The sequence below is a fragment of the Poeciliopsis prolifica genome, unplaced genomic scaffold (assembly GCF_027474105.1).
Source record: "Poeciliopsis prolifica strain line A6 unplaced genomic scaffold, Auburn_PproV2 SCAFFOLD020, whole genome shotgun sequence".
NCBI lineage: Eukaryota > Metazoa > Chordata > Actinopteri > Cyprinodontiformes > Poeciliidae > Poeciliopsis > Poeciliopsis prolifica.
This window is the reverse complement of record NW_026562395.1, coordinates 6,760,314-6,772,884: the sequence shown is the minus strand read 5'-3', so window position 1 is coordinate 6,772,884 and position 12,571 is coordinate 6,760,314. Positions and strand designations below refer to the sequence as shown.

At 40.9% G+C, this 12,571-nt stretch overlaps 1 protein-coding gene across 3 annotated transcripts in view; it reads right to left on the bottom strand.

The window, feature by feature from the left end:
- Nucleotides 1–12,392, bottom strand: part of LOC129368980 (kinesin-like protein KIF13B) — a 33,072-nt gene extending 20,680 nt beyond the window's left edge. For 2 of the 3 annotated variants that reach the window (XM_055044195.1, XM_055044196.1), the window contains exons 1-11: nucleotides 12,036–12,392; nucleotides 11,753–11,835; nucleotides 9,728–9,821; nucleotides 3,795–3,807; nucleotides 3,646–3,706; nucleotides 3,133–3,225; nucleotides 2,225–2,405; nucleotides 2,010–2,097; nucleotides 1,790–1,924; nucleotides 883–995; nucleotides 619–730 (exon numbers count right to left, since the gene is read on the bottom strand). In XM_055044195.1, the coding sequence (XP_054900170.1) occupies nucleotides 619–730; nucleotides 883–995; nucleotides 1,790–1,924; nucleotides 2,010–2,097; nucleotides 2,225–2,405; nucleotides 3,133–3,225; nucleotides 3,646–3,706; nucleotides 3,795–3,807; nucleotides 9,728–9,821; nucleotides 11,753–11,822 (960 nt within the window). In that variant the 5' untranslated portion in view covers nucleotides 11,823–11,835; nucleotides 12,036–12,392. The remainder of the gene's footprint in view (nucleotides 1–618; nucleotides 731–882; nucleotides 996–1,789; nucleotides 1,925–2,009; nucleotides 2,098–2,224; nucleotides 2,406–3,132; nucleotides 3,226–3,645; nucleotides 3,707–3,794; nucleotides 3,808–9,727; nucleotides 9,822–11,752; nucleotides 11,836–12,035) is intronic. The other variant, XM_055044194.1, reaches the window with a different exon arrangement.
- Between the last annotated feature and the right edge of the window lie 179 nt (nucleotides 12,393–12,571).

Genomic DNA, 12,571 nt, shown 5'->3' with positions numbered 1-12,571 from the left:
ACATTGAGTGTTTGTTGATGAAAAAGCTGTTTGTCACTCCATATTGATGGGTGAACAAAAAGTCATGGATTTTTTAATTAAACGTTCCTGGAAACTAAGTAGCTTGACAAAATCAAGCAGAAAAAAAGCAATGATTGTTTCCCTGTGGTCAATAAGTTAAGGCTTTTTTAGCAAGGCTTCTCTCCACTAAATACATTTCAGAAAAAGGCTTCATACTGTTTCATTTTCAGATGAAACTTATGCTGCTGCAATAAAAAAAAACAAAATAAAATCAAGGCAGTTTAAAGATTTTGTGCAACTTTACAAGGGGCGCTAACTAACTTGGCCAGAGTTAGAGTTGAGTTTTTAAAGTTAAGCAATTTTAATACAATCTATGACCAAATTAAAGCCAATTCAAAATGCTAACACTGAAGACTTACTGTGTAGGAAATAAACCTTTTTTCGATTCAGCAGAGCGTTGAAACTTTTCAAAGCACAGCAGAAAGTTAATTACTCAGAGACTTTCTTTGGATTAAAAATAGGCTTATTGTGCCTGCCCAGCATGGTGGGTGGGGGCGGGAGCGAGGGAAATACAGGCAGGCCTGTCAGGGTGCTGTGCGGGAATCTTTGTGTTCGTACCTTGAGCAGCCAGGTGAGCACAGAGTCTCTGTAGGGAACAAACTTGCTCTTGTTCTTTCCGGCTCCGTGATCAGCCAAGGCCGAGATAACTAAACCCAAAGTGCTGAGAGACCTGAGGGGAGGCGATGACCCAGGGGAGGGAAAAAGTTAACACATCATCAGAATTTGCTCAACTGCACAAAGTTCACACACACACAAGTGATTATCAGCTTATTTGAATGATTCAGACTGCTGAGTGAGACTCCTTTTCGTCTGTTTGCGTACTTGTTGATGTTGCTGCCTTCTTTCAGCCGTTCGCCGGCTGCTCCAGTTTTGGCTGCTCGCTCACTTCCTGCAAGGTCCACCAGGCTGAGCTTGCTCACCTTCTCTCCACTCGTCTGAACCAAACACACACCCACGCACACGTGCACACACACACACACTCAGTATTAATTCAGATCCCTTCCTTCTTAAAAAGCTGCAACTCTAAACACCAGAATAACTTCTGTATCAGCAAGTCAAATGTAAGATCTTTATGCCAGCTTGAAGAAAATTTAAGACTGAACAAAAATTTGCTGCACTACAATCAAGCACAGCAAAAACTGTGAAAAAAAACTAGCTAACTAGCTAGCAAGTGTAAATTAGCTAAATATTATTTGTACATAGTCTTGTATGGGCTGACAGCAGAAGTCAGCCAGCGGCAAAAGCAAACGGAGTCAAAACGACTGCTGACAAATATGCACTAACCTATGATAGGCACAGAAAAGCTAGCAAATGCTTATAAGCAACAATTTTTTTTTGCACCTAATATTCTCTGAGTTTTCAGTAGAAGTCAGCCAGTGGTGAAAATGAATGTTGTAAAGACAACTGCTGATAAATTTGCACTAAACCACGATAGACGCAAGAAGCTGGCAACAGGTGCTGTAAGTTTGAACTGCCTTGAGTAACAGAACAAAATGAAGATGTTTGCGTTTGACTCAAACATTTGCCTGGCTGAAAAGGCCAGAAAGGAAAAAAAAAACATATTAAATATTCCTGCCAGGACTAAAATCAAGTTAGTCTTTTATTAACTTGAGACATTTTAAGGTCTTAATTATTGGCCATTGCATTTAAGACTTTAAGGATGTGTGAATACCCGGCTTTAATTTACAAAAACGCTGTTCAGGTTTTCATCCAGCAGAGTGTTTCTCACCCCAGACTGCAGGTCCATGAGTGTGTGTGTAAGGATGATGTTGAACACAGCGTGGGACCTGCTGCTCTCTTCGTTCATATTTGTGGCCGCCACGGTGCGAGATTTATTGCCCTCTGACATCAGAGACTCAATGTCCTGATTGAAAACATATGTCACTAATATGTTACAGTTTTTTCCTTTATGGAGGAACACAGAACTTACTTTGGCAAGCCTGTGTTACCTTGTAGTTGGCCACTGCGAGGCGGGACAGTCCGTCAACATAGGGACCAAAAACGTTGTGCTCCCTCACTCTCAGCGCTTGGCGACTCCTGCAGAAACAAGAAAAAAAACAATCCTGACTCTTTCAGCGTTCTTGTAGATTTGAATGACGAATGATAAGCCAAGAAAAATCGAAACGACGCCATAACAGCTAACGGTGAAACGTAGGCCTCTCACCCTTTGGGGTCGAGCAGGTCTCGGACCTTCTCGTTGTAAATCTCCATGTAGGAGACCTCCACGGTGAAGGTCTCTCCCTCTCGTGCCTCCTGCATCGTCCTGCTGAAGAGCGAGCTGCAGAGACGAGGGATCAGACCAGGCTGCTCCGCTGAGCCCATCATGGTGTACGACTTCCCAGAACCTGAAGACAGTTTATAAACCCCCGACAAACATGACACAGGAACAAAAAAAATAAAAAATACAGTTTAAACCAGATGGGTATAGTTACAGTACAAAGAAACAACTAATTATTGCCTCAGTGTCTGACTTTCAAACTAAACATTTCACGTTTCAGGTCAGTTAGGGTTAACCAAATTCTTTCTGTTTTGAAAAAGCTAGAATAATATGAGGGAGATCTATTTTGATAAGTTGTTTGTTTTCACATTTTGACCATAACCTCCCTTTAAAATTTGCACGTTTTGACCTTTACCTCCCTTTAATATTTATGGAATTGCTTTCCACTAGTTTCTCACAACAGCATTTTGCTGGAATTTCTCATTCCAAACAGAAATGCAACTGGGCTGGGTTATCGACTGCTAAGCTCTCTCTCACACACACACTATTTAAACTCTTCCTACAATTTCTTGATTTTGGTGACTGCCATCCCGAAACACTGACTTTATAGTCTTTTGTTAATGATATAGCAGCATAGCTACAATCATTTCAAGGACCAATTTGTGCCCAAACTTTAACTTTATGGCGATATTGCCCCAATAATTCCAGATAATGTTCTCTTCTTATGATGTATTTCTCATATTTAGTATAGCGCACAAGTCCCTCCTGCAGCAAAAAAAAAAAAAAAAGCTGCACAACATGACGCTGCCACTTCACAGTTCGAATAGAAGCAAGTACAATGATGATCATGTTACCCGTCTGTCCATAAGCAAAGATGCAGGCGTTGTAGCCCATGAAAGCATTGTCCAGCAGGCTCTCCCCAAGGCACTGGAACACCACATCCTGACCTGCAGGAATTAAAAAAAAATAAAATATAACAGTCGTCTCACTGCGACTAACTGAAATCAAATTTTAAATTCAGAGTCTAAGGTAAATGATAAGGACAGCAGGAGCAGATATGGACGGTTGTTGGAAAGCTCTTGAGCAGATGCTACACAGGGTGAGTGTTACGTTCAGAATCAATGCGTCTGACCGCACTGGTATGAAGGAATCGAGGACTGCACGCCTGCTCTTTTATAATATTAGTACTACAGAGGAGCAGAGTGCTACCGTCTTCCATCCACTCCCCTAACGGTGCACGTTCTTCAGCTCCAGAAATAGATACGTATATCAGGAAACATTGTGTCAGGAGACAGGCTGAAGGGATGACTCATCAGCCAGTGGAGCAGAAATCACATGGACAAAGGACAACCAACCAACCAACAAACCTGCAAACTTGTCCTGTTGGGATTCATCCATGGACCAGAAGCAGTAGTCATAGGCAAACGCCTGAGGGAAAACATTGGAGAAGTTAGAGGAATTTGAAATGCATGGGCCACAATAAAATACTTAAAGTAAAGTTTATTTTCATAGTTACCTTAGGCTGGTTCCTGTGATCCGAGGGAAGATAGAAATGAAACTGTGGTTAGTTATTGGCATTTAGTGATCAATAAAACTAAATACATTTGTCATTTATGGTCTACTGAACTGAATGGAGCAAAACATTAAACCGTTTACCTCAGATGTAAAATGTACTAGTGTAAAAATTAACTTAGTTACAAAATAATAAAAAAGTATTTGTTCCCCAACAAGTTTATATTTACTTACTTCAATTTCATACTATAATAAAGTAATTATGTCTCCTTCAGTTATACAAAAATGGCTTAAAGGACATTTTACTCTTAAACTGCTCTTCCTGAAAGTCCACCTTCATAAAGTCATCACAAAAATGTCCATTAATCCTTTAACAAAATTTTTCCAGTGTTGCTCTGAAAAGCAGCTCCTATAATGAGGTCAGCAGCTATGTAGTTCCACCAGGTATTTGCTAATTGCTGCTGGCTAGTTTGAAGGAGCCAAGTGGGGGAAGGCTGCTCTGTGAGGCAGACGCTGGGAAGCTTGGAAAGTGCAGCTCAGGGGAGGAGTTTCGAAGGCAGAGTTATGTTCACCCAGGCATTTTGACCAACTGAAAGGTTGCCATGGAGATTAAAGGATTTCTTAAACATGCATGAAAGAATCAAGGCAACACTCCAGGCATGTTTTTGATGAGTATATAAGATTATAACATGATGTGAAGACAAAAAAAGATTCTGCACAATACGACCCCTTTAACATCTGACAAATGTAAGTAAATAATAAAGGTTCAGTTTTGATATGACTTGTTGATTTCAAGTTTGCCTAAGATTTTTTGTTTTATTTTTTTTTAAAGCAGCGTCACAGTTGGGAAGTTTAAACACGTCCTAAAAAAATTACAATCAAATCCATTGCAACAAAAATGGACTGATGTAGAATGATCCACGTCTGCCTGCGTTTGTCAGCACATGAGAGGCAAGGACTGTAAATGAGCCAGACATGAGCAGAAACATGGCAGGCCTTCAGAGATATGGAGTCAAAAGGTGTTTTAATCAGAGCAGAGCTCCAAAATCTGCCCAGGTTACTAATCTTCTTATGTTGCTGGTGACCCACTGGAGGAATGTTGAATGGTAGTCTGCTGCTGGTGTCCCCGACATGCGGCTGCCTGGAGCCCACACCTAGCTGCGTTCCAGCAAGTTTATGCCAAATTCAATTAGCCAATATATCCTGAGCTCCTGAGTGTCACAGTGCAGCTCTGGGCATTAATTACATCAACCATAGCTGAGAAACAGGAAGGCATTTTAGAGGCCAGTGTTTTTTCAGTTCATTTTGAACGTATGAATATAAATGAATGGATAAATATACTGGTGAATTAATAATAAAAAAAATGTATGGATAAAGGATACATGAAATGAGAAGAGATTGATGGACAGAGGGATGACTGGATAAGGGATGGAGAGATGGGTGAAAGGATAGCTGGACAAATGGATGGATGGATGGATGGATGGATGGATGGATGGATGGATGGATGGATGGATGGATGGATGGATGGATGGATGGATGGATGGATGGATGGATGGATGGATGGATGGATGGATGGATGGATGGATGGATGGATGGATGGATGAATGGATGTGTTCCTCTAGTTTTTGCTTACATATCCAGTTGTGAAAAAAAAATAAAAACAAACAACCAAAAACAATCTTATATTCCATAGTTTGCCAACATTTATGAGAGTTTATGAGAGAGAGGCTGAGTTTGGAGTTATCTGTGCTCCGTTACCTTCAGAATAAAACCAAACTATATAGTCAATATGGAAACACTGACCAACAACCACAAGTTTGAGTGCAGAAAAACAACACATTTTTGTAGCTATATGTGTGGAGCCTCGCTTCAGGAATCAGAACATTACCTTCACTCAGGCCTTTAAAAAAAAAGAAAAGGGGAAAAAAAAGCTGCAAATTTTGTTCTGGCCGCACAAACGGAGGAACTTTGCTGAAACAAGGCCTCTGTGTGAGCGCTGGCTGCTCCATGAAAGAGCAACATTAAGTCTCCCTTCTCCTGCGCTTGTGAGGACATTCCTGAGATAACTGGCAGGGCCTCGGATCACCGAGGAGTCACTTCAGGAGGAGGAGGAGGAGAGCAGGTCACCAAGTCCCTGACCACCAGCATGCAGGCCTGGGCAGCTAATCTGGATTCCATTCTGAATACTCTACATCAGTGTACCCACAGGTTTCAGCCAGTCAAATTTGAGACTTCTTAAGACCTGTTTTTAAAAAAAACATCTTGAATGACATTTAAAATTGAAGATGAATGGTTGGGGGAACTTGCTGCATTACAATCAAGGGTAGCACAAACTTTGAAGCCAGCTTTGTGCTTCTCACTCCACATATGGCCTGATGACCCTCATAGTGCCGAGATTAAAGGTTTTGTTATACCTAGAATCCTATTGGTTGGCAGAATTAGTCAGACAGTGGCAAAAACAAAAGTCGTCCAGTAAACCACTGGTAAAGTTGAACTAACCCATGATAGACCTAAAAAAGCTAGCCAGCTAGTTAGCAAGGGTATATTAGCAGCTAGTTAGCAGTAGCCTCAACCCCCTCAATCACACTGACAGTCTACTGATAGTCTGGTAGACTGTTTATTTTTTGACCAAAATTTCAGTTTCTTTTTCAGCTTTCTCTCATTGAAAATGCTGTTCATCACTACGACTGTGGTAGCGCTGCACCAAGAACCACTGATGGAAACAACATAAAAACCTCTAAAGATGGAGTGGCATCAGATCAGTTTAAAGCTAAACTGTTAAAGGAGACTGCAGCAGGAAGTGAATATTTGCCCACATTAATACCTGCTGCCTCTAGAGCCTGGCAGGCCCCTGCTGTCCTCCAGGGGTCCTGTAACATATTAACTGCCCCAACAGAAAACACTAATTCACCCCAACGTCAACCAGCAGCAAGCTGACTCAGCACAAACTGTTCACCTCTGGCTGCTCAGCCGGTTTCCTGAATATTCATCAGGTGACGACGGATCTCGCCTCTTTCGGTTTTCCATTCCCTTCGACCTTTGTGCTTTAAAACCACAAACGCAAAAGTGGCTGCTGGTGTTGCATTGAGCCTGCAGAACTTGTTCACGTCAAACCCCCGAAGGGGAAGCATACCGCCACCGGAGCATGTCGAGGCAGATAAAAACGCACTGACACTCGCAGAGCAAAAAAAAAATGCAAAAGGTAATTATGAAATCAAAGGCTTTTATCTCAGGACAAAAACAGATTCACGCCCTCGAGTTTGCAGTGGGGATAGCCCCAAGGGAAATACCGAGTAAGGAAGACCGAGACCACCTGAAAGCCTTCAGGGAGATATCTACCTAAAGACCCCAGGCTTCAGGAAGAGCAAGTTTTATGGGTTTATATATTAAGATCAGCACAATTTATGCACATTATCGCCTCAGATAACTATTGAGTACGGTCATCAGACATAAATCTGACTTCCTGCACCACCGACTACTCCTTTACCGCAGGGTTAAGTGGCTGAGTAACAGACACACCTTCTGTAAAGAGCATGCAAAAGGGAGGAAGAAGAAAGGAGGAGAGTTCCAAGCAGGAGAGGTGGAGCGATGATTCAATCCAAGCGTCTTCCAAACGACTGGGTGGGGGAAAAAAAAAGCTTCTGCTACATTCATGTGCTGTAGCTCAAATCCACCAATCAGCAGCAGGATTAGCACATTCCTCACTCTACATACCCTGTTTAAGTGAACAGATGGATTAAATTACTCACTTTTTGTTGTGATTTGCAAAAAAAAAAGGAACAGCTATAAATGTCAACTGGTCCCCCTTTAAAATAAAAAAAAATAAAAAGTCTTACAAAAGTATTCATGCCTTCTTGAATTTGACATGTTTTGTAACTTCACCTCAATGTGTTTTATGTGAGAGGTAAACACAAACTAGTGAAACTGAAGTGAAAATGATGTTTTGTGCTAATAAAAGTCTGAATAAAAGTGTGACTGCAGGCTTTTTGGGTTAAGTCTACAGCAATGCATCAGTCAACTTTTATCTCTGTTGATATCGATATCAGGGGTTTAGTATCGGGCCGATACCGATCTGATACAGATAAACAGCTGAACCAACTTAAAATGTTTCTTTTCACTTTTTTTTAACAAAAACAACCTAATTACGTATTTGCCATCTGTGCACCAGTACAGCACACTTAAATACTTTAGTATTTTTCACCTCTAATTACCTCAATACACTAAATACTTTAGTGTATTTAAGTGTGTGCTTAAATGTGTGTAAAAACAACAACACTTTCATCTGTTCAGTCGGTCCACCTGGGAGTAGAACAGCCAATGTAAAATAAATAGAACAATAGGTTGGTAAACATGTAAAAAAAATAAACTGCCACAAACATTGTTCCAAATAATTCAGAAAGTGCAATTAGAAATTTGAAATACAACGTAAAATAAATAAAGGCGCCGCTCGGAACGCAAAGCATAGAACTAGATTGAAAAGACGTCTTCTTATGAATTGGTCACATGGTCGCCGATGAATGATCTAGAAGTTTTTTAATATCTGCACCGATTCAGATATTGATATCAGATCAGTGCAGCTCTAGCAAATAAATCCAAGTCTGTTTGTCTTTGCAAAAAACTCAAACTTAAATCGGATGACGAGCGTGTTTGAACATCAATTTTGAAGTATAGCTGAAAATACTTAGTTGGGTTTAAGTCTTTACTTTGACTGGACCATTCCAGCAAATGAATAAGCTTTGATTTAATTCATCCTATTGTAGTTGTGGCTGGATGTTTGGTGTTTTGCTACAATCCATCTCTGAGCCACAGCAAAAATAAAAACAGGATTTCTCATGACTTTTTTTTTGTTAATAAACGGTCTTCTGCATTCAGGTTTTCCACTAAAAATGCCAGACTTGACGAAAGCAGAAATGTCGTCTGGGATGTCGTCTGGGATATGATCAATAAAAATACGAACCACAGCTTGTCATTTTTTGCCCCCTCTCCCAATTACAACACTTACGTACTACGCGTTTGTCAGACAGTCATGATAAAACACATTTTGTGGCTGTGATGTGAAGTAGGGTGTGGATACTTTCTCAGGGCATTAAGAAAACAGAGTTTCTCCTCTAAGCCAACAGTTGTTGTGTTGTTTAGGATTTTGTTGCAAAAAGCAAGCCTTGTCTCAAGAAACTGATGAGTGTGTCGTTAATGAACAGTGATGTCATATCATGTGATACGAGACTTCTCGAAGCTCAAAAATGTGTCATTTTCTTTAACATGTCCATGCGAGAACTGTGTTTCACTGCCATGCTAATGGTTTTGTCATCATCTTCTCCATCAAAATGATTACCATTGTTGAGATTCCAACGGCTGTAATTAGGTATGTTGGCTTAAGTATGTCAATAAAGGCAAATAACATTTTAAATGAAATCACTAGTTTCTTTTTGTTCATTAAATTAGAATATACCTACTCTTTTTTTTTTTATTAAAAAATAAAAGTCAACAGCTCCCATAGCGGCGATGCAATAGAGGAAGAGGACTAGCCAATATAGATCCGTCTCACACACACACAGAAGCTTTTAGGTGGGAATCGATATCCACATTGAAGTGTGGAACATTAGCCGCCTGTGTAACATTCACAACACAAATGCAGAAAACAACCTCAGATCCGCTCTGATCCAGAGGTTCTGGCACTATGATCACACCAGACACTCAGGCCGAAGAAAAAAAAAAAAGTTTGTTAGGGGCCAGAAAATGTTCTGTTCTTTTGAGGAATTTATGATAAAACACGGTTAAAATTTGATTAAAAAAAGTTTGATTTTTCTGTACTCACACAGACATCGCACATTATCCCAGAGGAAGTAATCGTCCACGCTGTTTATTTTGACTGATTCTATTGTACAGATGGTATAACTATATAAACTAGTGTCCACATATTTGCATCTCACAGATTACCTGGGGTCTCCTTTGTTTACGTTAGTGATGGCAGGATGCAGAATGGTCTGGCTTCCCTCCATCTCCACCACACATCTGGTTTTCAGGTCTTTCTCTAGATTTAGAAAAAAATTAAATACATACAGTATATTTACTCAAAAACAATATGATGTGGATTCCTTGAAAATGAAAAAGCTGGGTAAAAACTGGCTGTGTGTCAACACACTTTTTAAAGTTTTTTTTTAAATTGGTTTTGGAGTATTAAATGATTCCATCATAACACATTTCTGTATGTTTCATACAACAGTATATTAGGGCCGTTGTAGATTTTTTTAAAAATTCATTCAAGCGACAATTTTCCTCAAAAAAACCCTAACATTTTCTAGAAAAAAAAAACACCCAGCGAAAAGTCGCAAATTTGTGAGAAAAAAAATCTGAAATTTTCTAGACACTGGCCCCCCAATGTGCCATTGGAGCTTCGGGTAAACCTCCGACAGGTTTCCCCTAGGTTTTATCCCATTTCTACCTCCGTTCACTGTGCTTTGAGAAGTAGTCCACATTATCTGACATTGTCATCCTGCCCACCACTAAAGGCAGCTACCGGCTGGTTGTCACTGCAGGGTGACAGGTGGGTGAGGGCGTGAGCCAGTTCCTCGTAATCACAACACAAACAGGTTGAAAAGGACTAACAAGAAATTGCTGCATTACTAATGATTCACCCAGGACCTGCCTGTGCAAACATTACGGCGAGTTCGCTCCTGGCCAGGCAGCCAGTAAGGAAGAGACGAGTTGCACCTTCTCTTCCTCATTCCCACCTGAACCAGGGGGCGGAGTCAGGGTTTCGACTTCCTGTCCCTGCAGAATTTAGGCCATCAGTTGTGTTAGATTTCATGAAGTGGACAATAACTGGAACCAGAAACACAAATCTTTGTGTTCTCGGGTCCAAACATAAAGTTCTGCTACGCTGTTGTTCCGGGAATTTATTAAAGGTGCATTAAACATGCAGCACCTCATTATATTTTTATTGCTTTCAGACTGCAGGCTTCCTGCCAGCCCGCTTCAAAACACCAGCAAAACTACATCTTGTTGTTGCTTTCCAGACAGGGGGCTGAAGGGACTTTCCAAAATTATCAGAAATAAATGCTCTACTGACTGAGCTAAAGAAACTAGCATAACACACGCATGGCGGTCCACACGGTTGGTTATTCTCATTTGGGAGTGGGTGTGGGATTTCCTGAAAATGTCTCACAGGCCAATGATAAGAAAAGGAGGGAAGAAGATGGAGGACAGATATATTTATGCTAAAGATACAATCCAGTGGTGTGTTCTCCCCACCCCACCAACGTTCACTACAAGTCAAGCACACTTAGGTAATGAAATCTGGATTTTCACAAAATACATTTTTAAAAAGACTACTGAAGGTGGAAAAAAAAAATCTTTGTTTTGTTCAGATTTGGGTTGATGACATCACAAGAGGCACGTGAAATTGGCTTATCAGCTGAGGTTCGGAGATATTACGGCAGGTGAGTGGCTTCAAGGTTCAAGCAAACTCTTACTATCTCTACAGTTTAAAGTTATTTTAAGTTAATAACACCCCTAAAACTTTTTATTCAAGAACTCCAGAAAAGAAAACTTCAATGAGCTACAAAATTCATTGATTGATTCATTAAATTTTTTCCTCCCCTTTATTATGTGCCTTTACCTGTCATCAACCCCTAACTCTGTCCTCTAATTATATCATGTTTAATTTACACATCAAACTTAAAAGTATCTCAAAAATTATGAACAATAATTTTTAAGGGGCTAAAACAAAATTAAACGTCCAACCAAGGCGACATGAAAGCTGAAAATGATATTAGTTAGCAACGTGTGAGTAGAAGCTTGTTTTGGGGAGGGTAAGAACTCAAATTAATTAAAAATGATTTATAACATACAAAAAAAAGGCTTATGATGTTCTATTTAAACTACATGGTAACTCATTTTCTTTGTTTTAACCGAGAAAAAAAAAATCTGGCGTTTGGCTTTAAAAAGTGTTACATGGCTCACCTCTCCTGTTCATGGGTCGCACGCGCACAGCGACCTTTACGTTGGAATCACTCGGGCCGTTGTCATCCATTGTGGCACCTGACCTGCGGCGATTTAATCAGTGGACACCAGTAAAACCAGTTAAGTCTCTGTTTGGACTTTCTACATTCACAACGCACGGCCCGAAAATTTTACACTTCCCCCAGAATTAAAGCTTCATTTCGCATTGACAACTTTGTTCAAATAACTTCGGAGCAGCGCGAGGCAAGGAGTGACGAATAAAATGACGGAGAAGGGAACTAACCGAGTGAAGGAGTGCGCAGGTTTTTTTCCCCCCAGTCCGACACCCAGGAGGCGCAGCAGCGGCAGCAGAAGCGGCTAGCCTGGGACGCTAAAGAGGTCTGGAGCAGCAAACACACACAGACACACAGGGTCCAACACTGTATGACAGCGACCGCTGGCTTGCTCTACCTGCCTGCCTTGCCCACCCCAGAAAATCCGCTCGCACGGGGGGAAGTTTGCCGTCTGGTCCACAGTCTTGGAAACACTCACGGCAGTCCACGCTTCATTCCCTGCAGCTCGTCCACCTGTTGCATTTCCTGAAACTACCCGCAAACAGTCGGGCCATGTCAACTCGCGACTAAAGGGATTTGCTGTGAGATTTAAGTCAGTGAGCCTTCAGCTGCCTCTGGACACATTCACGAACACGTCTTACGAGAGGATTTAACGCCACCCCGCGGATGTTCGTCGAAAATACAAGCCTTTCCCACCACAAGTGAGATTAAGACGTTTTTAAAAAAATATGAACCCCCGTCAGGGCTTTTTATTTAAATAAGACAC